Genomic DNA, 27,616 nt, shown 5'->3' with positions numbered 1-27,616 from the left:
AGCAGCAAAGAAATATGCAGTCTAAGTTTACACAAAAGAAAACTCACTTTCTTAACAGTTTTCTGCCCAACGTGTGTGCATAAATTATAACCTTATTATTTTATTTTATTTTGCCCCCACAGGGATTTCTGTGGTAGGAGAAACAACAAAAATCAGCCTTAAAACACCACAAGAGAGTTCCTTGTTAATTCAACCTGACAATAATATAAATTGGCTTAAAAGATAATATGGAATGATTAGAGATCATTTTGCACTACATTTTACTTTTGCCTCACATCAAGTTCAAGAAAAAAAATATTTTAGAAATACTGTACATTTTAAAATGTGTTTTGATACAGTTTTGCTGTGGAAAACCGTGATACATTTGAAGAACTATAAAATCTGGAGAAAGTTATTCAATGCATGTTTTCAGTGTTTCAATGCACGTTTATCCAGGAAGTGCAAATCTGGCAAGCCATTGAGAAAATTGCCAGGTTCAATTTCTCAAGGACTGCTAAGGAGAGACTTTAGACCTACACGGTCTTTCCATACAGTACTAGCAATAGATGCCATACCTGCAAGAAGCAGAAGGAGGGAAAAAAGAAGATGACAGTAGTCTTAAGGAAAAACAAAGCTTCTTTTCTTTGACCTTCATTTAGATTTCCTTTCTTCCACTCTCTTCAGATTGTTAGAACAATGCTGTTTTTTTTTTTAATGGTTCTTTTGGGGAAAAAATAAATAAAAAATAAAAAGGAACATGTTTTTCTACTGTTCAAGGAATCTGCAGTTTGCACTGTTGAAAGATGACCTGCTGAATTTAATAATCAACTTTAAACATACCTGATCTGACAGCTGTGGTTGCAATGCCCAATTCAAAAGGTTTCTGAACCTCCTGTCATTCTTAGTAAGGGGGAGCAATATGTTAATCAGAACTGTCTGGTCAGGTGTAGGTCAGCAGTGATCAGACACATCAATCATTTCTGGTCCATTGTAACAGTAAATTTAATTGTTGCTTCATGTTGAAGAAGACAGTAATGAAGTTCAAAATGAGCTACTAACAAGCCACCAAGATCTGCAGAGTACCCTATGCCTGAGTTAGATTCTTGGGCATCTTAATAATAATAAAAAAAAGAGAAATAGGCAAAGGCACAAGGAATTCTTACATCCCGAAAATATTTTAAGGCAAATTTAAGATGGCACTGGAGAGAAACCAAGGCAAGTCCCTTAGCAGAAATAGTAACCAGGCAGAGTTCCAAGAAAATTCTTGTTTGGTATCAAAATTCTCTCCTATTAAACAGGCTTCAAAGATACTGGAAAAAAAATAGGAAGAAACATTGTGAACCACAAGGATGGGTCAGCGTAGTTTTGCTGAAGCATCCCCTTAAGGAACCCCCACCCACCCCCAGCACTGTGGACAAAGCAGCAGAAATGGAGACACCTCCTTTTGGCACACTAACTCTGCTTTCTCCTCCTCATGCTATACCAGCAAGTCTGTTGATTCTAAAAGGCACAATTTCCCCCACATACTCCGCAAATCCAGAAATATTACAGATTTCTAGGGAGACAGTGGGATTTGAAGGCACCAACTGTAGAGCAAGACAAAAAAAAACCACACACACACACAGTGGTCAAGGAATACACCTCCCACATCTCCTCTCTCTGTTTCGTCTAATTCTGACTGATGTTGGATCCTGTCACTGAGAAGATTAAAAAAGGGGGCTTAAAGGTTGAAGGAGGAAGGAGCCAGGGCCGGCACGAAATGTGGTTCAGAGGACGATTCCAAAGCCTTCAACATAAATACTGTAGGACAGTATCACTAATCATTTCTCTAAGCTGTGGGAGGGATCTGTGGCTCTCCAGCTATTGTTTTAGGATCCCTTGTGTCTCCCACATTATAATCATAACAGGTGAGGAAACTATGAATGTTCCTCAGCAACATATGGAACCATGGGCTTCCCAGCTTCTGTTCTTTAACATTGGCTCTTAATTATAGAACTTGGCTGTTTTAGAGACGACTATCCTTTCCTTCATTCTGTCCTTCCCATAGAATTTTCTTTGTCAGCCATATTTCACATCTCAAGGAGACCCTTCTCTGCCTCCCAATGCCCATCTCAGTCTTTCCTCCTAAGCAAATGTTTGTATTATGAACCACCTTATCCCAATACAACTGGTCACAGAAGTGGCCTGAGAGAACTATTTCCAGAGATTTAAAAAGAAAAGAAAAGAAAAGAGGGACTTGTAGGCTGGAGCTCCTTCAACTCCTCTTATTTTCTTGCTGGTAAAGGTGACATCGCTGTTCGCCTTACGTCTCAGCAGGAAGAAGCAAACCTGATTTTTTTTCCTCTCCTCCTTACAAAACATCTCCAGACCTTCTGTTGTTTAACTTAGAGGGGAGGGGGGAAATGAGTAAAACTGGGAATTCTTCCAGTCTCTCTCTTCTCCCCTCACCGTGTTTTGAAATTTAGGAATTTTCCCACAAGGGGAAGGGGAGATATTTTCAAGAGGAGCAAAAGACAAAACTGACCTCACGAATAGTCCCAAGAGATAGCTTATGTGTAATAGTTATACACGGTCCACAGCCCCTTTGCGAAAGATCCAGCTTAAATTTCAAGCCAAAAATCTAAGCCTTTTGATGAAGCAGAAACATTTTCTCCTTTAAGGATGGAGCCGAGTCCACTAAAACAGTCAACCCCCTGCTCACATCTTTCTATCACTTTTCTGTATCCATGCCCCGTCCACACCACTTTAGTTCTGCTTGTTCTTTTTAGCTTTTCTTCTCCACCTTTTCTTGAATGTTTTCAATCTGGGCTCTTCCTAGCCGACCAGCGATTTTAGAAATCACTTTTCCTGAAATCAGGACAATGGAGATATATGAACAGATACAACAGTGAAGTGCAGTGAATACCGGGGAAAGAGACTTGTGTATCTTCCCCACAAGAGGGTGGCAAATGAGTGGAGAACTGTTCTGATTAGAAGGGAAAGGACCATAGTTGGATCATAGCTTTGGTCACATCGGATGTTTTGTGTGTGTGGAGAGAAAGGGGCTGAGGTCCTGGTTTCTGCAACCCATAATTCAAGGGGAGAAACTGTGAACCATAGCAGCAAGGAGGTTTCCTTTCTGGGGTTCAAGATCACATTCAGATGCTGAAGTTTCTTCTGGTGCCTCATGGGAATAATTGCTCTCTGCTGTCTCCAGCAGTGTTTCCTGGGCACTGCGTTGCTTGTCGAGGCCGAGGGAACAAGTCATCCTGCTCAGCAGAAGGAAGTAGCCAAAATGGGCACACCTACCCCTCCGACTTCCCCTGCCCAAAACCCTGCCCCCTCCATTGGTCACTAGCTAGTAGTCCGGTGCTGCTTTAGCACGGTATATACATCATCCACTTTGCTGAGTCTTTCAAAGAAAGGCAGAAGGTCAAGCAGCTCCGTGTCAGCCATGTTGTCGAACCACGAAGCCACAGGCACCTGCCAGGGGTGAAAAGAGGTAAGAGGTTACTGCATTGGTGGCTCTCGGTAATTCAAGTAAGGCTACCAGGAGCAGCTATTTTATGTAAGCACACTTCTTTATACGGTGCTATGGATTGCATATGATACTGCTCTACTATTTAGCTTTCAATTGAAAAACAACACACACGCTGCAGGATGCATGGTGTTAAGAAAAAGACCTCTTGGGTCCAAGTACCAAGTAGAAAACTACCCCCCTCCCCTTGCCTTCTTCTTCAGCCATATATTTTCAGGTCTGTTCAAGAGACAGTGCAGAGGGCAAGGCTTCCAAATTGATACGGTTGCCCACCCTGCCCCAATTTAGCTCCCCCTCTACTTACAGCATTATCAGGGTGGAAGACATAAGAGGCCGGTGAATTGTCCACAATGATGATCCGTGTCAGATCGCGTCCCAGGCGGCTGAGGTCCTTGACGTAATTCCCTCGGTGGAAGACACATGACTCGCGAAAGAGCCGAGCGCGGAAGGCTCCCCACTTGTCCAGCAGATCAGCCACCGGATCGGCATACTAAAATTGGAGGACCAACAGGTGATAAGGAAAAGTAGTTTGACTTGATTCTCCAGACGTTCTAATGGGAAGAGGGGTGTGTGTAGTATTAGGATACACTATTCATTCCTATTGATTTATTTCCTGCCAAAATCCTGAATGTTTTGTATTCCGCGGGGCTAAATTGGAAATAAAGATTAGTAAACTCTTTCCCCAGAAGAGGTCTGGTTTTTCCAACTAATTGTTAATTAAAGCAGACTTCTACTGATGACTTCATCCAGATTGCCTTTCAATTGCAAAAGACAGAGAAAAATCCAACATCTACAATACAGGTAGTCCTCGGCTTACAATCATTCGTTTAGTGACTTTTCAAAATTACAATGGCACTGGAAAACTGACTTACAACTGGTTCTTGCATTTATGACCATCGCAGCTTCCCCACTATGATGTAATCAAATTTCGGGTGCTTGGCAATCACCGTGTCTATGGTCTATTTATGTCTATGGAGATTCTCAGTCATACAGGTCATGGTTGCATTTAAAAGACAAAGGCCACTCTTTTGAAGACAGCAAAGTCCACATTTTGGACAGAGAGGACCACTGGTTTGAAGGAGGGATCAAAGAGGCCATCTATGTCAAAACTGAACAGCCCTCTCTCAACAGAGGGAGAGGGATACAACATTATCTATCTCCAATCTACAACACAGTCCTTTTAGCAATTCCAAGGATGCTCCACACCCATTTGTACTACTCAGGTGACCCTGAAAATACAGATAAACTTCCAGGTGGCCTCAACGATTCATTGAAAGAATGCAAATGACCAGCTCTCTGCAAGGAGTATAAATCCTTCCATTCCCCGTCATCCAGTCAGAGCTGAAGAAGCTTCTTGGATGAGAAGTGAAACGTCTTCAAAGAAAAACCAGAAAGTCCAGTTGCCTCTTGAAAAAGCAACTTTGGGACTGTTGCAGCATCTCAGGGTAATGTGTTCATCATTTGCAACCTTCTCAGCTGACTTCTGGCCAGCAAAGTCAACGGGGGAATCTGGATTCACTCAATGACCAAATCTCACTTAACCACTGCTCTGATTCACTTAACAACTGTGGCAAAAAAAAAATCATAAAATCAGGTGCGCCTCCCTTAACAAATGCCTTGCTTAGCAACTGGTCCCAATTGTGATTTTAAGTCGAGGACTACTTGTCAAACATTTGCTTCTTTAGGATCAAGGAAAATGGTACAAAAGAATGTCTCAGCTTTGAAATATTTCAGAATTTTTCAACGAGCAAAATATTAACAGAAATCCTGGGGTGAAGTGAAAATCAAAAGCACAGAGTCTTGTTTCAGATGAGTGGAAATAGCTTTTTACTGCAGCTTGCAAGAGGGAAGATGGATCTTGGGGACCAGGATTTCTGGATTAATTCTGAGTTTAGAATGGATCAGGAGCTTAACTGGATAGAAAGGTTGCCATGAGCATCTTCTTAAACTCTCTCTTTCTGTTGGCTAACTTTCTCCAAATTGAAGGCCATTACTCTGAACACTTCATGAGAAAGCAGGACGATAGGAGGAGGAGAATCGTACCTTTGCCAGGCTAGCAGTGAAGAGTACACACTCAAAGAGCTCACCCATCCGCCTCAGAAACTCATCCACATGGGGTCGCTTCAGTACATATACCTGGTGAGAGTAAGAGAGGTCATGGAAGGGGATCATGGAACAAGCTGAAGATGGGGGCTCCACATCCTACCTACTTGGCCAACAAACCAATGGACCCAGTTCCTGTCAAAGAAGGCAGCGCTCAGCATCAGAATAAGCCTACCTGAAGACTAGATGGCAAAAGTGGTTGCCCAGAAAATAGGCTGATATTTATTTATTTATGTAACATGCATATGTATACTCCGCCTTTCTTCCAAGACTCTGGGTGGTTGACGACAGCAATCGAATAAAATATCCTAACAGTCAATAAAGCCCTGTGTATAAAAACAGCCACAAAACTGGCTCAAGCAATAAAACCTGATCAGAGTAAAATATCAACTAAACAAGATGGCTGAATCACTAAAATTAGGGTCTCTCCTCCCCCCCCCCCACAAACAAAATGGATTTCCCTGCCTAATGGAAAACCAACAACAGAGAGACTAGGTGCATGTCCAGCAACGAGATGTTCCTGTGAATTGGGGTCACCCTGAAGATGGTTTGCTTTCAGTTCATGTCCTCCTTACTTCACAAGGGGTGGGGATCCTAAGTATCTCCTCCTCTGAAAGACCACACAGAATGAGTAGACGCCATTTGGAGGAGGCAGTCCCTACAGCAAACTGGAGCTGCTCCTTATAGGACTTTATAGGTTATAGGCAGATCTTTGAATTGGACAGATAGCAGTAGTATGTCTCCCTGTTAGCAGGCTGACCACCAGGATCAGTACCAACTCTAGTTTGCAAGCCCTCTTCAAAAGCAGCCCCATGTAGAAAACCTGTTGCAGTGCTCTGAAAGTGTCTTGCCAAGAGCATGAGTCACAATTGCCAGGTAAAGGTTGCAAATGTATCAGCCTAGCTGGGTAAATGTCCCCTGGCCATGACCTCCACCTACTGCTCCAGCAGGAGACATGAATCCTGGAGGAACCCAAGTCACTGGCATTTTCTACAGTGTTCTATAGGATCATATTCAGAATTATCACTGGAACTGATTGCTCCTGGATAAACGGTATCTCTGGGGAGAGAAAGGCAGAGATAAGAAAGAATGCAAGATCCCTCAGCAGATTAAAAGGTTAGTAAATGACACCTTGGCCTGAGAAAAGTCAGAGAAAGAGGCCCATAATAAACTCACCTTGATTTGGTATAAGAGAGGGCAGAGGGAAGGGTTTGAAGATTCGGTTCTTATCCCCATATAACAATAAAATAGAGTTCTGGGAGTCCTTGCTGGGTCTTGTTTTCTGATCTGGCCTTCCTTGAAGGGCTGATACTCAGTCCAGCAGAAGAATGAGTTTAGCAAAACTGCCAAGCTACAGACCTATTCATGTGAGGGAGGGCAATCCTAACCAAAGCTAATCAATGTTTTAGAAGCTCCTGCTTGCTGGGATTTACTTTCAGCTTGTTTCTATCATCCAGATTGCCAGGCCCCCACCCCCCCCAGACACTGGGTTAGCAGAGAGGATAACATGCTGTTGAGCATCATGAGGATGTTGAGGATACCTCACTTCAAAGTGACAGATGATCTCTCACCAAGGTTTCATACAGAAGTTAAAACAGCACAAGAATGGCACTCTTGGGCAAAAAGAGGGGACCGTATGGATCATCCTTCTCTTGTAATAGTAGCCCAGAATTATACTTGCCACACTTCACTCTGCGTAATCGGTTGTGAGACTAACCTTAAAGAACAGGAAGAAGAACTGTAGCCAAGGCAATAGTTGAATAAGAGAAATTTTTGACTAAAGTGTGGAATTTGAGAAAGCATCTCAGATTGGACCCTCCCTAATTTTCTTTAGGATAAAGGCAGGGAGGGGAGAGGCACATTCAGAGTTGCACGATTCTGTTACTATGATCCTATAATAAAAGTTCATTTTATTATTCATGACTTTGGTGTCCAAGCCTGGTCTACCTCAAAGGACTGATACCCTCCAGAACACTGAAGACATAGGGTCTCCAACCTCAAAGCCCTTAACTGACCTATGAAACAAAGGCACTTCTAGATAGGGTTCTTCTCTGGCACTTGCTCTGATTTTACTTATTTAATTTTTACCAAGCACAGAGATAGAGATCAAGATGTCCTCCGCCTTGAAGATCATCCGCAATTCATAGAAAGGCTGGGAAAAGACAGCTTGTACCCTTTGCACAACGAATCAAAGCGGGAAGATCCCCACATTTCAACACGCAACACACAACATCCATCTGAAAGGGTTCAAACTCCAAGGTACGGAATGATGCCACTGGGCAATCTCATCTGAGAACTATTCAAAGCATGCAGAGCTGTCGATTCCTCTTTGAAAGCGAGCACGTAAAACTGTCATGTCCACTGTGATTGATGTTGCTGGCTGCCTCCAAGGCCAAGTAATCGAGAACAGGCTGATTGCAGTACCTACAGCCTATCCTGGATTACTTGAACCTAGCCACAGCCTTTGTAAATGGGAATAGCAATCACGATATATATGGAGGTTTTGGATTTCAGTCTCGGCTCCATCACAGCTCAGCCTGACCGGTGTTTAGGAGTATAGAGGAGATTTCCGTATGTTGAATCAGACCATTGGGGTTCACATGATCAGACATATTTTTCTTAACGGTCTAGACATGCTGGGGTTGAGGGGAAGATCTTCTCATGGAAATCAATGCTGTACAGTACTACCAGATGGACCTTTCCCCTCACGCTGCTGTCAAGGGGTTTCCCATAGCAACCATTACCGATTCAGATTTAATGTGAAATTTGTCTGCCACACTAGGACCATCCAGGCTCGCCAAAATCTCTCTTCTCCCATTTTCCAGCATAGATTCCATACCTGGTGCATGACCCCGTCAATCTCCACTGGGATGATGAAATCTGCATTGTTCACCGGCTAGAGAGGAGGAAGGAAGCACAAGGTGAATCACACCTTCTAAAAGACTTCTTCCCACTACCCATCTCCCTGGTTTTGAAAAAGTTACGTTGGAAACACTTCCTGGGTTTCTGAAACAACATCAGCTTCAGATTTTGCTCTGCCAACAAATAAGTCATGTATCTCCTTCCTTCCTTCATCCACTCCAATAGTTTGGAGGGACTAAGTTTGGGGAAGGCTGCTCTGATGAAGAAAGTTTTAAAAATATAGCTGTTAAAAATCTCACTTAATAGAACTGCCTGGAATGAAAATCAGCAAAGAAGAGGAGGAAGAGGAGGAGGAGGAGGAGGAGGAGGAGGAGGAGGAGGAGGAGGAGGAGGAGGAGGAGGAGGAGAAGAAGAAAGACGAAAGAAAGAAAGAAAGAAAGAAAGAAAGAAAGAAAGAAAGAAAGAAAGAGGAAGAGAGGTAAGTATGTAAGAACTGACCTTAAAGGAACTATGTACTAATGTCTCATCCAAGTCAATCACCACACATATTTTACTGGCATCTTGGGGTTTGATTTCTGGCAACAGATATTTGACTGTGGTCTGCAGGGTGATAAAGACAGAGAGACATGTATACTTAAGATTAAACATCTGGATTTTAAAAAGCTATAGAAGCAAGGAATTTCAACCTCTGACACCTGCTGTGAGGGACAATGGGAATTAACCTGTAAAGAGCATGAATGCTCTACAATCAGAGGTCTTCCATGTGTTTTGTGAAAAGTGGATGCTGTCTCCTTTTACTTTGCTTCCCCATATTAGCATCAAGGAATATTTGGCAGGTATCAAAATCTCTGTCCTCAGTCCTCTATAGAACACTATTAGACAAAAGGATAGCCAGCAACCAAGACAGAAAGACTGAGGATTAGAATGAATCTCTCTCTCTCCCCCTCCCTCCCTCCCTCCCTCCCTATCTATCTATCTATCTATCTATCTATCTATCTATCTAATCTTCTGCTATAACCCATCCTTATTCTATGATTCCATAGCTATAAAATATAGGCTGGGAAGATGAAGTAGCTGCAATGGGGTGCTTTACACTTGCAAACAGGGGGAACAGGTTTGGAAGCCAAGCCTAAGCATTAGCAGTTATAAAACTGGGCAATAGAGGGCGCTAGTATATCAAGGCTCAGGTGATCTAAAAATGAATCAGCTTGGGGTGGAAGTTTAAAGAGAGTTGGTAGCTCAGGAGCTCTGAATAATTAAAGGCTCTGGTGATCGTCCAAAATTAACTAGGAAATTCATACATTAGCACCACACTTAGCTTCTTAATCATTGTTTTGAAAAAAATCTCTATCGGTTAGAGCAGGGCTGTCAAATTCCCAGCCTACAGGCCAGATAATAATAATAATAATAATAATAATAATAATAATAATAATAATAATAATAATAATAATAATAATTTTATTTCTATACCGCCCTTCTCCCAAAGGACTCAGGGCGGTGTACAGCCAATTTAAAAACACAAGACACAACAATAATTAAAAATTAAAATAATTAAATAGATTTGGCCGATTTAAAACCCCAAAAATTAAAATACCCCAATTTAAAATTATTATATTGACAGCCCTGCCTGGATGCGCTGGACAGATGCGCTGGACACGCCCACGCCCGGTTTAGCAAAGGGGAAAACAGTCCCAATACATCACGCGACGTGAGGTTGACACCCCAGGGTTAGAAGGTGTGTTAATGTTCTGGCAGCCCAGCCCCCATGGGCAACAAGCTACAAATCTTGAGGGATGCCAGAAATATAGAAGGCTCTTAATAAGGTCATAATCTTTTTGTTAAAAGTAGTGGGTGGATAGCTTAAGTCGCTAATGTTTGATTTTTGTATAGTCCAGTGCAAATACCAGTTGGGTACTTGTTCTGTTACAGAGTGTTCTTTCAAATATAGACGAAACCCAATCTCTAACTAGATTGCCATCTCACAGCGTAGATATTAGAGAAATGCTAGGCAAGACCGCCATGACTCTTCTTGCCCATCCCCTCAAACTTGTCACCTGTCATTATCTATTGGCAGCTAAGCAACAAGGGATTATGTGACGAGACCAGCAGCCAAATGTATTTCAAAGATCTCTTTCCAACCTCTGGGTTTGCATGGCAGATATGCCATCTATGTGGAATGTAACTAATTCTCCTTATCCAAGTACAAGAAAGCAATTAAAGCATTGCAGAGGGTGACTTAACGCATAGTGAATGGTCTGCAGTGGGCATTCTAATTTCTCAAGCTCTTTTCTGGTTCTCAGGGCTTAATGTCACCTGATGACATCCATTAAAGTTTTCATGCCTCCTCCAACCTCCAGCCTGGAGTTTTATTATTTTGAAGTTTAGGATTCTAGCCTGAGAATTCTCAATGAGTAGAAATATCATGAATTGAAATAAGGGTGTGGACAACAGCCCTTTTCTTAAACCTAACATATCCTTTCCCAACATAGCATCTATTGAATGGTTTGGACTACAATATTCATCAGTCCCAATGGTGCACAATAATTTATTTTGCTTGCTAGGAGGACGGTGCTTCAATCCCACCTATCTGGAAAGTCATGGGGTAGACTGTTCACGAGCTCCTTCCGACAAATGGATGCGTTGTTCTCAGGAGCATCAAAGGTTGGTTCCATCCTGTAAGGCAAGAACCTTGATGGCCAAAAAAAACCCCAGGAATCAAAGAGACACTTCAACATACCTTGGTCACCGAACCGTTTTCTTCCACCAGCAGTGGGGCATTATTATTGACAGGGATAGGCTCTGAGTTGTCATGGCAAAGGCAGCAAAAAAGCGATTGGAAGATGCTGCGATTCCTGGGTTTCTTGGAAGATGTTTGGTTCTGAACACCTGCAGGGTTGGGGGGGAGGAGGGTAGGTGGCCAGAAAAGACAAGCAAGTGGAAATGAAACTGCACAGCTGTCCTGTCAAAGGTTTATTTTATTTTATTTTATTTTATTTTATTTTATTTTATTTTGAATTTGTATACCGCCCTTCTCCCTGAGGACTCAGGGTGGTGAACAGCCAAGTAAAAACATCAAATACAAATATTAAAATACAATTAAAAATATATATAAATTTGGCCCCATTAATTAAAAATGATAAACAAAACAATTAAAAACACTTAAAAAAATTAGGCCAGCCCGGCTTGCTGGAAAAGGTAAGATACTTTACTGCCTAAGACAAGAATAAGGAGCATCCCTCCCATTCCACGTGTAGAAGCCAAGTGGGCTGCAGGACGAATTCTCCTTCAACCCAGAGATAGGAGAACATCTCTCCTTGCATCTGAAGACCATGGGCTGGCTTAGGAACACAAGGCTGTGTGATTTACAGCTCTCAAGCCCAACACTTTTCTGCTGTCTTCCAGCTTCTGTTGCCTGGAACCTAACATTAGGTTGGCCCTACGGAGAGGTATTCTACACAACCTCTGCCCAAAATGAGAGCCTTATCCAAGCATCTATCTTCTTCCTTTTCAAGCTTCATTTCTTTAAAATGTCTTTGACTCATTGCAAGATTGGAAAGTTCCATATTCAAATGCAATATGTATATACGTGATATTATTATCTTGCAAACTAGCAACATCTACATAGGCAGCTCTTACAATAGGATTTACTTAATCAGTACAGTAGCATCCCCTTCTCTTCACATATATTTTGAAGATGTAAGCTCACATTTGCCATGGAACCATATTGTGCACAGATGCCTATGATCAAAATAGGTTTATTTCCTGAGAAGAGGGCTCAGAGGTGGAAAAAATCATAACGCTGTATTTAAGTGAATACTGTAGACCAATAACATTCTACCTAACATCCCGCTAGGCTGGTTTTAGCATGGATGCTTATTGATTCATACATTCATTTTTTTTTTTCAAATTACTACTTCAACATTAGATATAACCTGCCAGTGAAAAATATATCATCTTTCTGTGAGTGGGTGCATTTATCATTGCAAGGAAGAAAAGATAAAAAGATAAGCTTTAAGTAGGATATTTGGTTGGATGGATGTCTAAATAAACCCATAACTGCATAAAAGCTCTGTAAGCAAAATAGGTCTGGTTCACTTGAGAAAAAGGTGGATCAAGGAGACATTAAACAAGACTGATGGGCAGCTTTTCTTAAGTCAGGCTTCCCACAGCCTGATACTTTCCAGATCGACTTCAACATCGTCCAACCAAGACCGCTATCTGATCAGGGAACTGGTGGGGTTAAAAACTCATGCATCCGAACAGACCCAGCTTGTAGGAGGTTGGGGGAGAAATCAAGCAGGTTGGATCCTTGATGGAGATATGGAGCTTTTCCCAAAAATGGAAAAGTGCCAGACAAAGTGGATGCGTGGGTATGATTGAACAGGGAGGGGGAAAGGAGAATGCAAGTACTAGGCCTAATTATGGAAGGGAGAGAGATTAGTCAGGGCTCTGCTGAAGTGAGAGGAGACCAGGTTGAAGGAATCTGATTTTAGTGTTGAAGGTTTTTCAATATTAAGACATTTTGTTAATATTTCTACTTTTCTGACCACGACAACTGAGTCCATATTTTGCAAGAAGGAAAAGAAAACATCATCTCATCTTCCTAAATTCCACACAAATAACTATACCTGTTTTATGGAAATGGAAAATATATGTGTGTTCTCCCCCATTCCCCTCTCCTCCACATCCTCCTGTTCACATTTTCCTTAGTCACACAAGGATGCCAACACTAGAAAAATCTCCAGGGCAGTTTTAATCAGTCATCATCTTCCAAGCTTTAAGTTAGATTCACTTTCCCATCTCATCTCTTTGCTGTGCTCTCTAACCCAGCCCCAAATCATGAGATTGCCTTCACTCTGAGATGCCTGGACCAGGGCTACAATAGAACAGAAGAACATATAGTCACAAAGCCTAGCTAGCAAGAAAGAAAGTAGCACTTTCACTCCCAGTAACCCTATTCTAGAATCACAACTTCTATTTTGGGTTTTTAAACTCACTTTGTTGCAAGTTTATCTAAGTCCAACATATCTCTTTTATCCTAACCATACTCAGAGGTCACACTCTGTGGTAAAAGGATGTTGCTTTTAGGAGACCCAAAGTAGCACTTGCAAAAGAATGTTTCCATGTTTATTTTTAAAACGAATGGACAAGGTTCAGACGTAAGCAGAACTTATTTAGAGCAAGAGAGGTCCCAGGGCCACATGTGGTACCTGAAGTCCCTCCCTCTCTCCCTCCCTCCCTCCCTCCCTCCCTCTCTCTCTCTCTCTCTCTCTCTCTCTCACACACACACACACACACACACACACACACACACACACACTTAATCCTATCTCAAAAAGCCAGTGGTACAGTTGCCAAAATTCAATGATGCTTTATCCTGCTACTCTGAGGCCAGAAAACACATGAAAAGTGTACTACATCTACCACCATGGCTACTGTATCATCACCATGCCTTGCAAACACTCAGGAAAAAATGGAAAATCCATGCTCTGCCCAAATGTGTAACTTGGCCATACCCACTTTGCCTTATTGTCCTGTGACGTTTGGGCCTCTGGTTAGGTGCTCAGAGGGCACTGTTCCACGACACGTCGAACTGACTGCTTTGGAGACAGAGACTTTCTGCAGGCAACTCCATCCTGTATTGACTGTATAGTCTACCTTTGAATTTGCAAAGAGGGTAAAATAGCTTCATATTTGCTCATTGAGAATGTAACTGCAATGTGCTTGTTAACACTTTTGCCGTACGCTAAATAAATAAATAAACAGGCCCCTGGAACTGCTTAGTGTCTCATGGGGAAGAGGAAACATCTTCTCTTTGTTCAGCTTTGCAGTCAGAAATGCATGCATGTCCTCTCTGAAGTTCAATGTTATCTTTTCAGGCAAGCCAGTCTAGGATTGCAGCCTTACTGTCGACCTGCTTGACATAGTCCAGCCTTCTTGCAGCCAAAGCTAATGTCAAAGGGGATCATATAGAGTAAATGTTTAGTGTCATCTTGCTAGGTCAGATCCACAGGTAGATCTTTTGGCAATTAAATAAAAAAATGTGGACATCCACAGGAAGGGCCTTCTTACAGTTGGCCCATAAGTCATAACGAGTGGCATGCTATTCTCAAACACGAACATTCCATCTTAACAAGGAATAGTTTCTCATAGGCCTGTTCTCCATGGATTTATCTACTGTAGAAGACGGCAGTTTGGTGCTCTCGAGAGAGTATTGACTAACACTCCCATAATCCTTTGCTTCTAGCTGTGTATTATGGGCCTGGTGGAATTGTAGTCCCAAAAATATGCCTAGCACTTGACTTCCTTCTTATTCATGGACTGGTACAAAGCCACCATCTCACTGGATGGTAATGTGTTCAGCACAAAATAAACATAAAATTGTACTTCATGCCTGCAGGTGCCTTTCCTTTTTGTTCATTCTCACAGGCACACATAAGCATGGTGTCTTGACTGCAGTAGGTCCCTGCCTATCTTCTTGAAGAAGAACCCAGCTATGTAAGCCGAGTATGAACCTGAATATCCAACTATGACGAAAACAAAGAGTTACAAATTGCTGGATCAGATATTTTATTCAGCCAGCTATGCGATAACCACAAAGATATTGCTCAACACGAATGGTAGGAAACAGACCGTAAATACACAGTGTTGAGCTTCTGAAGGCAAAGTGGTGACCTCGAAAAGATGTAGCAACTCTCTCCCCTTTTTTACCTCTTTTGAGGGGGAGTTAAAACCAAAATAGGAACACCAATCTTGCAAGAGTATTTTGTTTCGGTATTTTTATAGGAACTATCAAAGGATCTAATTTCTGTATTTTGCTGCTGAATTTCAGCAGTGTAATTGGAGAAGGGCATTACCATTGGTTGTAAGTAACTCACCCTGTTTTTTATTTTTATTTTTTTTCTTGGAGGCAGGCAAAATTTTGATAGTCAAGAGCCCCTTTAAAATCTAGCGATGAGTGGCTCCACATTGCACACATGGGTAGGGGTAACTTTTCTTTTCTTTTGTTAACCCTGATATACATTCTTTAAGGGCTTACACTACAGACTCACATCAGCATGGCAGGAAACGCTGACAGTTTTCAGCAATCATGGCCAGAGGAATCCCTGAGGTCCATCCAAAGTATCTTAAAGTGAGCCTAGGACCACAATTTCCCCATCCATAATCTAGGGCCATTATGATAGAGCTGCTGTCACTGAGAGCAGAGGAAATCTAAAGCAGATCCTAATGAGTCAGTAACTATGAAGGACAGATCTTAGTTGAGAACAGAACAAGGCCATTCTCAGCCCACAAAAAGCTTTTAATTTCCAGGAGCCCTCGGTTTCAAGAACCATTTGCTTCCTTACAGTGGCAACCCTCCCCCATCACCCCAGAGACTTTCAGCAGACTGTTTCAGGAACACCTTACACTTTGATTGGCAGCTGCATATTGTAAACATGCTCAAAGAGGAACATAACCCTATTTAGGTCCGCTCTTTCTGATTCAGTTCTCTACTGGAAATATTGTTTTTACTGACAAGGGTAACAAGAAGAAAATCACACACCACATCAGGTAAAGACAAGAAAATTCAAGGTGGGCCAAACCAGCACAGCAAGTAAAGCAGACTCAATTCATCAACCCTTCAATCTTTTAAAAAAAGAAACTTGAGATCTGGGGTGCTCCACATGAATACAAAACACAGAATTGCTGGGGCAAAGCACTGAATACTGAACCGATTACCAGAGCCAAAAATACAAACTAAAACATTTGTCATTTGCCAAGAACCATCATGCTCAAAAGCCCAATTCCGGTTTCCCAGCCTAAATGAGAAACAAAATCTCACTGTACTTTAGCACAGGCGTCTCTCCAAACTTGGCAGCTTTAAGACCTGTGGACTTCAACTCCCAGAATTCCTCAACCAGCTATGGTTGAGGAATTTGCCATTAAGACAGACATTTGTGAATGGTACATCACTCCAGCCTCTTTCTTAGATCCAGCCAAGCTCATATTATCAATTCTATGTAAGTTAATGGCAGCTAGATTAGTGATGGCTAAATATTGGGGACAAAATTGGGATATTCAAAGAAATGAGTGGTATATTGAAATCTGGAGTATGGTAGCAAATGATAAATTAACAACAGAAATTAAATTTTAAAAAGGGATGATCAAAGCAAACAATTATAATGAAATATGGGGGGATTTTATAAAATCAGTGTTGGTGGAAGGCAAAGGGAATAAACCTACTCAAGAATATATGTTGTTTTGGAGGGGATAAGGGCACAATTAGAATATATTGTATATCTTTTAGTTGTTATAGATGAAGAAATATAAGGAAGGGAAAATGGTCTGGGGGGGGTACACTGTAATATTTGTTTTTTTCCTTTTCCCTTTTTCTTTCTTTTTTTGTATTTAGATGTATGTGTACTATGTTTGTATTATTTGTATTTAAAAAAATTTTTAAAAAAATTCTGTTAGTTGAGTGCAGATACACTCAATGCATATTGTTGTACTAACCATATCTGGCTGGTTTGGACTTTTTCCCTGGGAAATCAGAGGTAAATCTCAAAATCTCAAGTGTCACAGGCCATTCTGAGCACTACCAGGTCTCTGGGGTTTTTTTCCCCTATCTGTGCCACTAATATTCCAATCTCCAAACTTGGCAACTTTAAGACTTGTGGATTTCAATTCCCAGAATTCTTCAACCGGGAGTTTAAAATTAGCCATAGCAAATATGGCAGAGGAATGGCCCCAAAGAATTCGATAACAAATGATAAGGTGTCTCCCAAATCCTGCCATTATTAAATAGAGATCAGAATTAAGAGAGTTCTTGCTGTAAATGAATAATATTTAACCCCTGGCCTCTGAGGCTGTTACTGATCGAAGAAGATAGTTTCTAGGAGAATGCCACAAGTAGCTTGAAGAAAACATTCTAAGTATACAGTGACTTTTGCCAATGGCACTTAGTCATGGCTACATTTAGTAACCAGGCCTCTTTACAACAGGCCCAGCAAAGGAAACTTGTGCCATTCTTAGTTCTGCTCAGCAGAAAGCCCTGTAATTTCCCCTGCCTGCACAATATCTATTCCAACTGTTGTATCCATATCAAGAGTCCTGCGGCATTTCAGCAGGTCATTGCAAAAAAGAGAGGAAAACAATATTAAAATATTTCCCTTCCCTTCCCTTCCCTTCTCTTTCAAATTCTGTGTTGTGTCTGTACTGATTAAAACTTGAGGACAGCCTGTTCTGGTTTCATTGATCTGTTAGCAACAACTAGAGCTTTTCTGGGCAAAGAGCAAAGTACAGATGCTTTAAAGCAACTCATAAATAAAATGGCTCATGCAGTTCTTCCTTCACTTTTACTCCAGATTTAACTAGGAAGGCTAAGGTCCAAACAAGCAGGGCCACGGACTCCACTGATTTCTCCTACATAGGATGGCAGATGATGGCAAATGATGTCACCGTTATGAATATACAAATGAGACAAGCACTCATTGAGCGTGGCATGCAAAAGGGGGTGGTCACAGAGATTGTGTTAGAACACAAGGCCGACATTCTAACCAGCAGGAATGAGCTCAGAAAAGAATAGCATCACAGCTTCACACCGCAACAGGCCTGGCTGTCTGTCGACCCATCAAGCCAACCATCCATGCACACCAGGGGCTTAATGAAACCTTGAACTGCAAGAATGGTAGGTGGTGGGGAGATAAACCATCATTGACAGGTCACTTGCCTGAAGCTAGCAGAAAGACATTGTAATAATCAAAAATACCTCACTGCCCAAATTAGATCTATGGTCCAATTCAAACACTACTTTGTTACCCCTACTAGCCAACTAGCAAACTGCAGGTGGGGGCACGAAGATCATACAATCGATACTGTCGATAACCTCGGGAGGTCAGTGGTCACCTCTCCTAAGCCTAGAAAACCCTTTTAATAGAACTGTTTTAGGTCTTTTTGAGATAAAGGCCACATTCAGAGTTAACACTAAGCCATTATTTGTCAGCATTGAACATAACTGCCTTCCATGAATTTGTCTAACTAAGAAAGTTGACCAAGAAATCTGATTAAGCATGCTTACATGTTTATTACAATTATCAATATAGAGTGAAAAAAAGAAAAATGAAGATTCCAGCTGTTTTCTTATTGCAGAGATGTCCAACCTGTACCTCCTCCCTTTATTATGACCCCGAGAGACCTCCAGATGTTTTTACCCAATTGTAATTGTTAATGTGACAGCAGGGAAAATGATTAAGCATATAACTGGAATGTAATCATATCAACTACATTTAATTTAGATTATGTTTAATCACAAACAAAATTGAATCCGGTTTCTATTCTGGCTTCAGTTATGACTTTCTGGAATTTAGTCGCTGGTGCAGTGCTCCAAAAAGATACAAAGTTATTTCTCAACAAACACAGCACACTCCCATCACAACAAATGACAGCTAATTTCAAGAGGAAAGCCACTTGATCCTTCTCCTGCTTCTATCACCAAGGAAAATTACGATTGGGTAGTTAGTGGCACTGATTAAACTGCCTAGGTTCCTATTTTATACATAACTCTAGCAAGAATTGATTGGTTTTGGCTCGCTACAAATATGTCCATGTCGCCGTGATGCTGAATGAACCATGGTTGACATCATGGGGATGCTTTGGGCCAGTCTGATTCATTTCACAAACCATGGTTAAATAAATGGTTAGGATAATGTTCCATCCCAATCAATGGTTTAAAGTCACCCAATAAGCTTCGTGGCAGACTCTAACTCACTACATTTCACTGACATTAATCACAATACTTTAAACAGTACATTTTATTCTGATTGTTGCTTTCCATAAGCTTTATAGCAGCCCTTTAAGGGCTTACTCCCCATAGTCTATATGGGATTCACTTACTCCCCATAGTCTATATGGGATGGAAACAAAGGGAATATATACTAGCTTCTTATATTTGCACTGGGATTAGATTCAAATCCGAGATGTCTATGGAGATTCTCAGTCATCCAGGTTATGGTTGTCCCAAAGGTGCTTTTTTCAAGAGGCAACTGGACTTTCTGGTTTTTCTTTGAAGATGTTTCGCTTCTCATCCAAGAAGCTCCTTCGGCTCAGCTTCAGCTTCTGCTTCAGCCCTCCAACAGAAGCTTTGGACACATCTCCTTAGCTGCCAAGACCCAGGAGGAGCTGCTATAAGATTGACACAGGAGCTGTCCTTTTAATTGAATTCATTCAATATATATGCTACCCGAGACTCCCTTTCTCCCTGGACTGCTGCTGCAATGATTTTGCTCACATTTTTGCTCTTTTCTCTCACTGCATTTAGAAGATCATTGAAGACAGTTTTATTTCACCAAGCCCCGAAGATTACTTTAGTGTTATTATTGGCATCTATCTTGGGGTGGGTGGGGGCCAGGGTGGATTTATTTTTATTGCTGTTGTTTTTAATATTTTTAATGTGTTGTATCCTGCCAAGAACTTTGGGATTAGGGGCCAGGCTGTAAAAAATAAATAAATCAACAATAAATTAAAGGAGGAGAGGTTGCAGTGGCTAGAAAGTCCAAGAAATCTTACTTCAGCCATGAAGTCACTAAATGGCCTCAGGCCAGGGGGGGTAACATGTTGTTTTCCAGATGTACTTGAACTGCAACTCCCATCATCCCTACTGCTAACGATGTTAGGTAAGGTTTATGGGACTTGAAAGTCTTTGTTCCACCCTGTCCCCCAAATATATGCAAGATACAATACTGGCCTACCTTTCTAAGATAAAGACTGAATTCTCATTCAACACACAGTCAGGCTTTATACACACAGAACAAATTGTAGTGGTCTGATTTATTGTTCGTCTAATACAATGGATGGATCTGCCCTAAACCTTAAGCCAGGTAAGACATGACTGAAGGACTCCGCTCTGCAGACCAACCTCCCACTCTCTCAGAAGGCAGAGGAGGTCAGCAAAGGGTAGGGACGGGTGTCCATTTAGTTCAACCTTCGGGGAGCAATCAACTTTCATTCCCACGCTAAGCCTCCTTCCAAATTCTAAAAAAATGGGCCAAGCATCCGATACAGTTTTCAGTCCCAATATAACCAGTTGAACGCTTTCAAACTATTTTTCAAGGGGCTTTCATGCCTCCCATTGCAACATGCCATGATGGTGCAGTGGTTAAAATGCAGTATTGCAGACTGCCCCCAGCCTGGAGTTCGATGCTGACTGGCTCAAGGTTAGCCTTCCATCCTTCCAAGGTCAGTAAAATGAGGACCCAGATTGTTGGGGGGCAATATGCTGACTGTAAACCACTTAGAGAGGGCTGTAAAGCACTGTGAAGAGGTATATAAGTCCAAGTGCTGTTGCTATAGCTACTTCCAACCACACTTTAACTGTGCCCCAAAGACCACTGAGGCAGTTTGGGGTTTTCTCTGGAGATTTTAGAAGTCTGGGACTTTTATCTCCTATTTCTTACAAAAAAGCATAAATAAAATCAGTTTTTGTAATCAGCTTTTCTAGGAGTCTTGCTTTATGCTTCTTCTGCTTGATGCAGAATTAAGTGGTATAACTCTTAATTGCATTATAATAGCATTAGCCTGCCACAAGTAGGGGGATCAATTTTTTTTTTGAGCCTTCAATCATATTTTTAAGAGAAGCAACGCATTTCTCTGTTGAACGTTAACATACAAAGGAGATGGACTGTTTATCGTATCTTGCCTTTATTTTAATTCATTAAAAGTAACACAATTGTCAATTATCCTAGCATGGCACATTCACCTGTACAAATGACTTCACTTGCATTTGCTATTATTGCTTCATTTGCATTTGCTATCCTTGCAATTACCTTTAAAACCATTATTATGATCATCCATATTGGAAACTAGCTGGATGCCCATGCTTCGCTAAAAAACTATGTGCTCAGGCTTGATAAATTGACACTTGCAGCCTAATGTAGAATGTGTAACTCCGTAGCATCAGAGGAAGTTAATATAATGCAACTGGCAGTTGGAACAGAGGGGGAGTGGGAGTAGAATGTCCCAGCCTGCAGCATCCATTGGCATTCATCTGGCTAGCATCCTATCAGTGTGTGAGAGAGTTGAGGAGTGTTTGGAAACTCAGACAGTATTTGCTGTGTGAGCAAGGAGACAGGAAGGAGGCTGGGCGTGGTTCAGCTCAACTGTTCTGTAGTAAAGCTGCTTGCTGCTGTGAAAGTAAAACTGAAAGTGAAACTCCTCTCCTCTGCTTGTGTTTTGCATTTGGAACAGATTTCTTTTCAGGTGGGGAGGGGGAGTAGAACTCCTTAGCATGAGAGCGTGTTAATAATATAGGAAATACTAATGCTCTGATGGTCATTTTGAAAAATCCTTTCTTAGTGAGCACCTAGAAGCCAAGAGGAACATATGTGGCAAATTTCAAGTTTGTAGGCTTTACAGTTCTGGAGATTTTGTAATTATGCCGTGAGTGGTTTTCGCTTTTATATATATAGATTAAAAATGGTACTTATAAATTAAATTATAAATTTAGCATAATTATTATGAATTGTAAATATAATAAATATTATAGAATCTTTGGGCTAGCCACTCTCCCTCCCCCCAACCCACCTCACAGGGCTGTTGTTGTGAGGAAAAGAGGAGCAGGAAGGAGTATTAGGTATGTTTGCAGCCTAGAGTTACCAATAAAAATAACAAAGGAATAAAAATAAATACACAAAGAAATAGTTGTATGTAAATTATAATTATTAAACAAAGCTTTGAGAGCCGGATAGATACTGTGAGAGGATGAAGAACTATTACAATGTCTATTATATAAGAGCTTATAAATTCTCTCCACAGTGAAATTCCATGGGAATTGAATGTGTTCAACTTATAGAAGGAATTATCACAACAGGCTTGAGAAGAATGATTAAGTACCTTTCAAAATAGAGAAAGGGAGCTAGAATTCGATTTCTTTTCACCCTGATATAGTTATCCTGTCAAAAGAGATGAAATAGGAACTAAATGGGAGTTTTAAACATGAGCCTTTTCTCACTAAAATCCATAAAGTATTGTGAAGAACAAAATAAACCTTTTAGACTGGGCTTAGGACAATTTTCAGAGGAAACAATATTTAACCAGATGAACTCCTGTTCAATACCTACCTTCTCCAAGCAGCCTGGATATATTCGATTCAAAACAGAACCTGCAGGCCTATTTCAGGGAAGCATTAGAAGGGAAGAGGAATGGACAAGGGCGTTTGCCACATTTTCTCATCTGGTGCCATCCAAGTGCACCTGATGGACATAGTACAGCAATAAGCCATTATGCGATTCACTTGTTTCTTGCTTAGCGTGAACTACAAACTCAACCATAAAGGTTCAGCTTTATGGGGGAATAAAACCCTGACTAAACTGGTTTGATTTAATATTATAAGTCAAACAACCAACCAAGATCACTAAGGACCCCACTTAATATTATGTATGAATCCTATCCCAGTACTCCTATGTGGGAATCACCAGTCACTGAAAGTCACTGAGCCTTTTACCTAAGTTCTGTTTTGAAGGCTGTTTTCTCCAAGGGCTGGAATGATAAATTTCTCTATATTAGGCTGTCTTTCAAATCTGCATTGTCTACTCTGACTGGTGGCGGCTTTCCATTGCCTTGTTAACCTTTCAATTGTTAACCTTTATGGTGGTATTGTACAGAGGTAGTCCTCGACTTACGACCACAATTGAAGCCAAAATTTCCATTGCTAAGCAAGGCAATTGTTAAGTGAGTTTTGCCCCCATTTTACAACCTGTCTTGCCACAGATGTTAAGTGAATCACTGCAGTTGTTAGTAACATGGTTGTTAAGTGAGTTTGGCTTCCCCATTGACTTTGCTTGTCAGAAGGTCGCAAAAAGGGGATCATGTGACTCCGGGGACGCTGCAACCATCATAAATACATGCCTGTTGCCAAGCATCTTAATTTTGATCACATGATCCTGGGTCGTGCTGCAATGGTTGTAAGTATGTCTGAAAATCACTTTTTTTCCAGTGCTGTTGTAACATTGAACGGTCATTAAATGAATGGTTGTTAAGTTGAGGACTTCCTGTAAATTGCCCTGAGTCACTTAGGCAAGATGGGTAGTGTAGAAAAGTAAATAAGTAAGTACGGTAAGTAAGTAAATAAGTAAGTAAGTAAGTAAGTAAGTATAGAGATAGATAGATAGATAGATAGATAGATAGATAGATAGATAGATAGATAGATAGATAGATGGATGGATGGATGGATGGATGGATGGATGGATGGATGGATGGATGGATAGATAGATAGATAGATAGATAGATGGATGGATAAGATAAATATGACAAATGTTTAAAACTTAACTTGAGAGGTTTCTGCATCCCTGCAGGTTATTTTCTGCCCGTATTTCTGCCTTTTCTAGCTTACTGTTTTATTTGTGCTCCAAGACTCTTCCATGGCATGGGAGAAAGACCCTGGACCCACCTCTCCTATGATTCCAAGGATGAACACCGAGGATTTCAGGCAGTATGGAAACCTGAAGCCAGATGCTTTGAAAGTCCATTAACAATAATTATAGACAATGTGGGGTCCTTGGTGCTCTCTGAGCTTGCCTGTTTTCTTCCAGACGTTTCATTACCAAACTAGGTAACATCATCAGTGCTAGGTAGTAAGGAGTGCTGTTTGCTGTTCAGTTTATATTCTGGTGTCTTGCCTGTCTGTGTGGGTGGGGGCGGTCTTAGAGATTCTTTGGTTGGGCTGTTTACTAATAGTGGCTCTTTGACAGTTTCTTGATTGGGGTATTGCTTAATAGATTGTTGGTCTGAAGTTAACCTTGTCTATATTGTCTAATTATAGACAATATTCCTTCTGTGGTAGCTCAGTGCAACATAAGGCAACTTCTCGGTAGCTGACTGAAAGGTGCAAACTCTTCAACCAACCCGAATCATTACCAGGTCTTGCATACATGTCCTTATTCCACATGGGACTCCTGAAGGCAGACAGCCTGCCAGCCATATTTGGCAGCCCAGTAATGCTCCGGTTGGTTCGCTTACTCAGATATATAAATGTCTACTTTCAGGTAGACTGGTGGGGTTTCTTTAGTTGCTAGAGTAGAATTGGTGCAAACCTCTCTGCTCACTGTTTACAACGGCCCTGAGACTCTCTCCTAAGCTCCAATCTTGAATTGCATCTCTAACCAAGCATTATTTTATATTCCGATGAATGACATACATTAAGAAAACCTGCCGCTGTCTTCCAAGATCCCTGTGGTCTTCCCAGCTCAACCATGGCTCCTTCTGGCTCAGACAAACTGTGGTCAGAAGGAAATCCATTTTCCATTTCCTCCATCCTCTGCACCTCCGTCTTTTATTGGCCTGATACATCCAGGCTCAAATGGTGGAAATCAGAGAAGGAAGACTCAAACAGCTACATTTCCCCAGATTGCTGCAAATGACCAGGAATGCCTCCATTCCACAAGTCCGGTCTGCTCAGCAGTGAAGAACCATCCTTCCCCTTTGCCTCACTGTCAAAGCATCTGATGGGCAAGAGGTCTGAATTTCTGAAACGAAGGCCGCCTCCAATTTCTTGCTAACCAGCACCTTCCTCTCTGTTCACCAGGAAGTGGTGTAGAAAGTCTAGAAGAATCCGTAAAGACATGGGTCACATACTCTCTGCCCCCTCCCCCTCTTGTGGTTGCTGTTGTTAAGATTGCCACTGGTATACCTCTGTTCACGATACAAAACGGGGACAAAAGCAATTGGACGTTTCTGCCATAACATCAGAGCGGCTCCTTTCTACAGTAACAGTAACAGAGTTGGAAGGGACCTTGGAGGTCATCCAGCCCAACCCCCTGGTCATGCAGGAGACCTGTACTAGGGATTCGAACCGCCGACCTTTCTGATCGACAAGCTAGGTGCTACAAAAGGGCCATACTGGAAGGAAAAGTGAGTGGGAGGCGATATGCCAAAAGATTGAGAAAATGCTGCTCTTCCTACCACTCAGGGAGACTCTGGATTCCTGCAAGTTAAGAGATCAATCCTGAAATGTCAATAAAAACACCCGATTCAGCGCCTCTGGCTTCTGTCCAGCAGAGGAGCCTTCTAGTTGATTTACTAATCCCTGGCACAAAACTGGCTGGTATGCAGTGTCCAGTCTCTGCTAGGAGATTTTGTCCATCCTCAATTCAAAAGCCAATCCCCACCCTCCTGTCCTTACTTTCCATCCCTCCAAAGCAGCAACAGCGGAAACCCACAGCTGGAAACATCTGGAAAAGGTACCTCCATTGCAAACAGCCCAGTTCTCTCCGTCCCAGTTCTCTCCCTCCTGGAAAAACAGTGACTGACAGACAGTTGGATGGGGAGAGGCATCCAGGATATGGGGTGGGGGGGGTTGGGGGGGGAGGGCATGCAGTAGGATGCCGTTTGCACTAATCTGTCTCCCTCTCGCCCACTCCAGATGGCTCAGACTACAACTCCCATTCTGCCAAGAACATGGAAATGGGAATCCGATCCCTGGAACCCACCAGGTTGAGGAAGGCAGGCTGTCTGAATAAAACCTGTTGCTGGACTCAGCTGCCGTACAGCTTCTTCTGCCATAATATTCGGTGCAAAGGAGTTGGGATGGGGGCAGCAGAGGTGCCCAAAGACCCCAGATACGCACCCAGGGCAACTGTAGGCCCTTCATCTATAAGCCCCAGCCCTTCCCGAGGATATGCGGTATCAAGCGATTTGCTATGGCAAAACGAGGCCTTTCGGGCAGCTCCCGACAGAAGGCGAGCGGGGTTTAGGTTTGGAAAGCCTGCGCGGACTTCGCAACCATTCCTAGAGAAAATACACGCACGTGTGCAAAGCGGTTGCGCTGATGTCTCGGCGCTTTGTCCACAGGACGGGATGGGGTCCCGAGCACGCTTCCCACCCACCCCGCCATCCCCAACTTTGCTGCCTCCGGATGCCTGAGGCTGCAGCTCCCACCGCCCTTCCCCACAACTCACGGGCGCAGGGCATGCAATCGTGTAACGTCCCGCGGGCCCCAGGTTGAAGACGGCTCTGCCATCCGCGCCCGCGTTAGGGAACGCCTGGAATTCGCGGGACGCGGCGTCGACGGGGGGTGGGGGTGGGGGGGTCGGGGAACATCTTCGAGCCCAGAAAGAAACACGCGTGTTAAAAGACATTCCGTCCGCCGCTTCCCCTCCCCCCCGCCACTTCGGCTTTGCTACCGGAATCTCAAAAATCGGAGTGACTCCGGAGGCCCTTCGGAGGGAAAAGTCTGCAAGCGCCCCTCCCCGGTTCCAGCCGTTGGCACCGAAGGCGCGCAGGGCGATCCAGCGCTTCTCTTCTCCGGAGGTGGAGTGGGGTGGGGGGAGAGGCGATCTGTCAAACCCGAGAGGGTCGCCGGGCTTCTTGCAGCTCCGCTTTGGGCGACCTGTAGACCCCCCCCCCTCCAGGCATTTCACCCGAGGAGGGCAGGCAGACGCGATCCCCAAAGCATCCGCGGCCGATGCCCCGCGTGGGAGGAAGAGGAAGAGGGGGGGGGGGGTTGTTAAAAATGCTTACCTTTCTCCTGCAGAGGACTGTTCACCTCTTCCTTGGTAACCTGGGTGATAATGGGTCCGCTGTCCATTAGACCAGACGTGCAGAGAGCTCTCTTCCCGCCTCCGATTGTCTCTCCGCCGCCGCCGCCGCCGCCGCCGCCGCTTCGGGGAATTTTCCGGGACTTCGCACAGATTTATATATATATATCTTATTATTTCCTCCCCCCCACCCCCGGTTGTGTTTTTTTTAAAAAACAACAACAACAACAACCACCACCGCGGCGGCAGCAGCAACAGCAGCGGAACGGAACGGAACGAAAGAGAAAAAAAAAAAAGGAAGGAAGGAAGAAACTAATAAATAAAAGGAAAAGAAAACGGAAGAGGGGAGATGAGAGGGTGGGGGAGGGGCGGGGGGAGACGGGGAAAGGGAAAAGCAAAACAAAACAAAAAGGGGGAGGGGGAGAAAAAAAAAAGACGGCGGGCGAAGGAAACTTTGTTACAACATGGAGTTCCCTCTTCACGGGTTCTGATACAAACATGGAGCCCAGGCGCGGTTTCAAGCTACCCCTTAAAAGGGCAATGGCATCCCTCGGTCGCCCGGGACAGCCAGCCACCAGCGACGTTCTCGGGAACGAACCGACGTTGCCGCCGCCGCCGCTCTCCCAACAGGCAGGGTCCCCACACCCAG

At 42.8% G+C, this 27,616-nt stretch overlaps 1 protein-coding gene across 3 annotated transcripts; it reads right to left on the bottom strand.

Annotated features, from left to right (window-relative positions):
* Positions 1-243: 243 nt before the first annotated feature.
* On the bottom strand, positions 244-27,436 carry CTDSP1 (CTD small phosphatase 1). 3 transcript variants are annotated; one of them, XR_011601066.1, is made up of 8 exons: positions 26,951-27,436; positions 11,199-11,347; positions 8,960-9,061; positions 8,439-8,495; positions 5,540-5,632; positions 3,801-3,986; positions 820-3,441; positions 244-699 (listed from the first exon to the last, which is right to left on the bottom strand). XR_011601066.1 is itself a non-coding variant. In XM_070954024.1 (7 exons), the coding sequence occupies exons 1-7, from the start codon at positions 27,015-27,017 to the stop codon at positions 3,313-3,315; spliced, it is 783 nt and encodes a 260-aa protein (XP_070810125.1). In that variant the 5' UTR covers positions 27,018-27,436; the 3' UTR covers positions 244-3,312. The 3 variants fall into 3 exon arrangements, 2 of the variants coding, with proteins under 2 accessions (XP_070810125.1, XP_070810223.1); XM_070954024.1 differs by having other exon boundaries at positions 244-3,441; XM_070954122.1 differs by lacking the exon at positions 5,540-5,632 and having other exon boundaries at positions 244-3,441.
* Positions 27,437-27,616: the final 180 nt, after the last annotated feature.

This window comes from Pituophis catenifer, unplaced genomic scaffold (assembly GCF_029215685.1).
Source record: "Pituophis catenifer annectens isolate HBS135680 unplaced genomic scaffold, rPitCat1.0.hap2 SCAF_1, whole genome shotgun sequence".
NCBI classification, from domain to species: domain Eukaryota; kingdom Metazoa; phylum Chordata; class Lepidosauria; order Squamata; family Colubridae; genus Pituophis; species Pituophis catenifer.
The sequence above is the reverse complement of the archived record's forward strand: the minus strand, read 5'-3'. Positions and strand labels throughout refer to the sequence as shown.

Excerpts from the sequence above, each read along its gene's own strand:
- CTDSP1 (XM_070954024.1), bottom strand. The coding sequence starts at position 27,017 with ATGGACAGCGGACCCATTATCACCCAGGTTACCAAGGAAGAGGTGAAC. Across the intron at positions 5,633-8,438 it reads TTGACGGGGTCATGCACCAG|GTATATGTACTGAAGCGACC; the intron begins GTATGGAATCTA and ends TACTCTCACCAG. Across the intron at positions 3,987-5,539 it reads TCACTGCTAGCCTGGCAAAG|TATGCCGATCCGGTGGCTGA; the intron begins GTACGATTCTCC and ends CTCCAATTTTAG.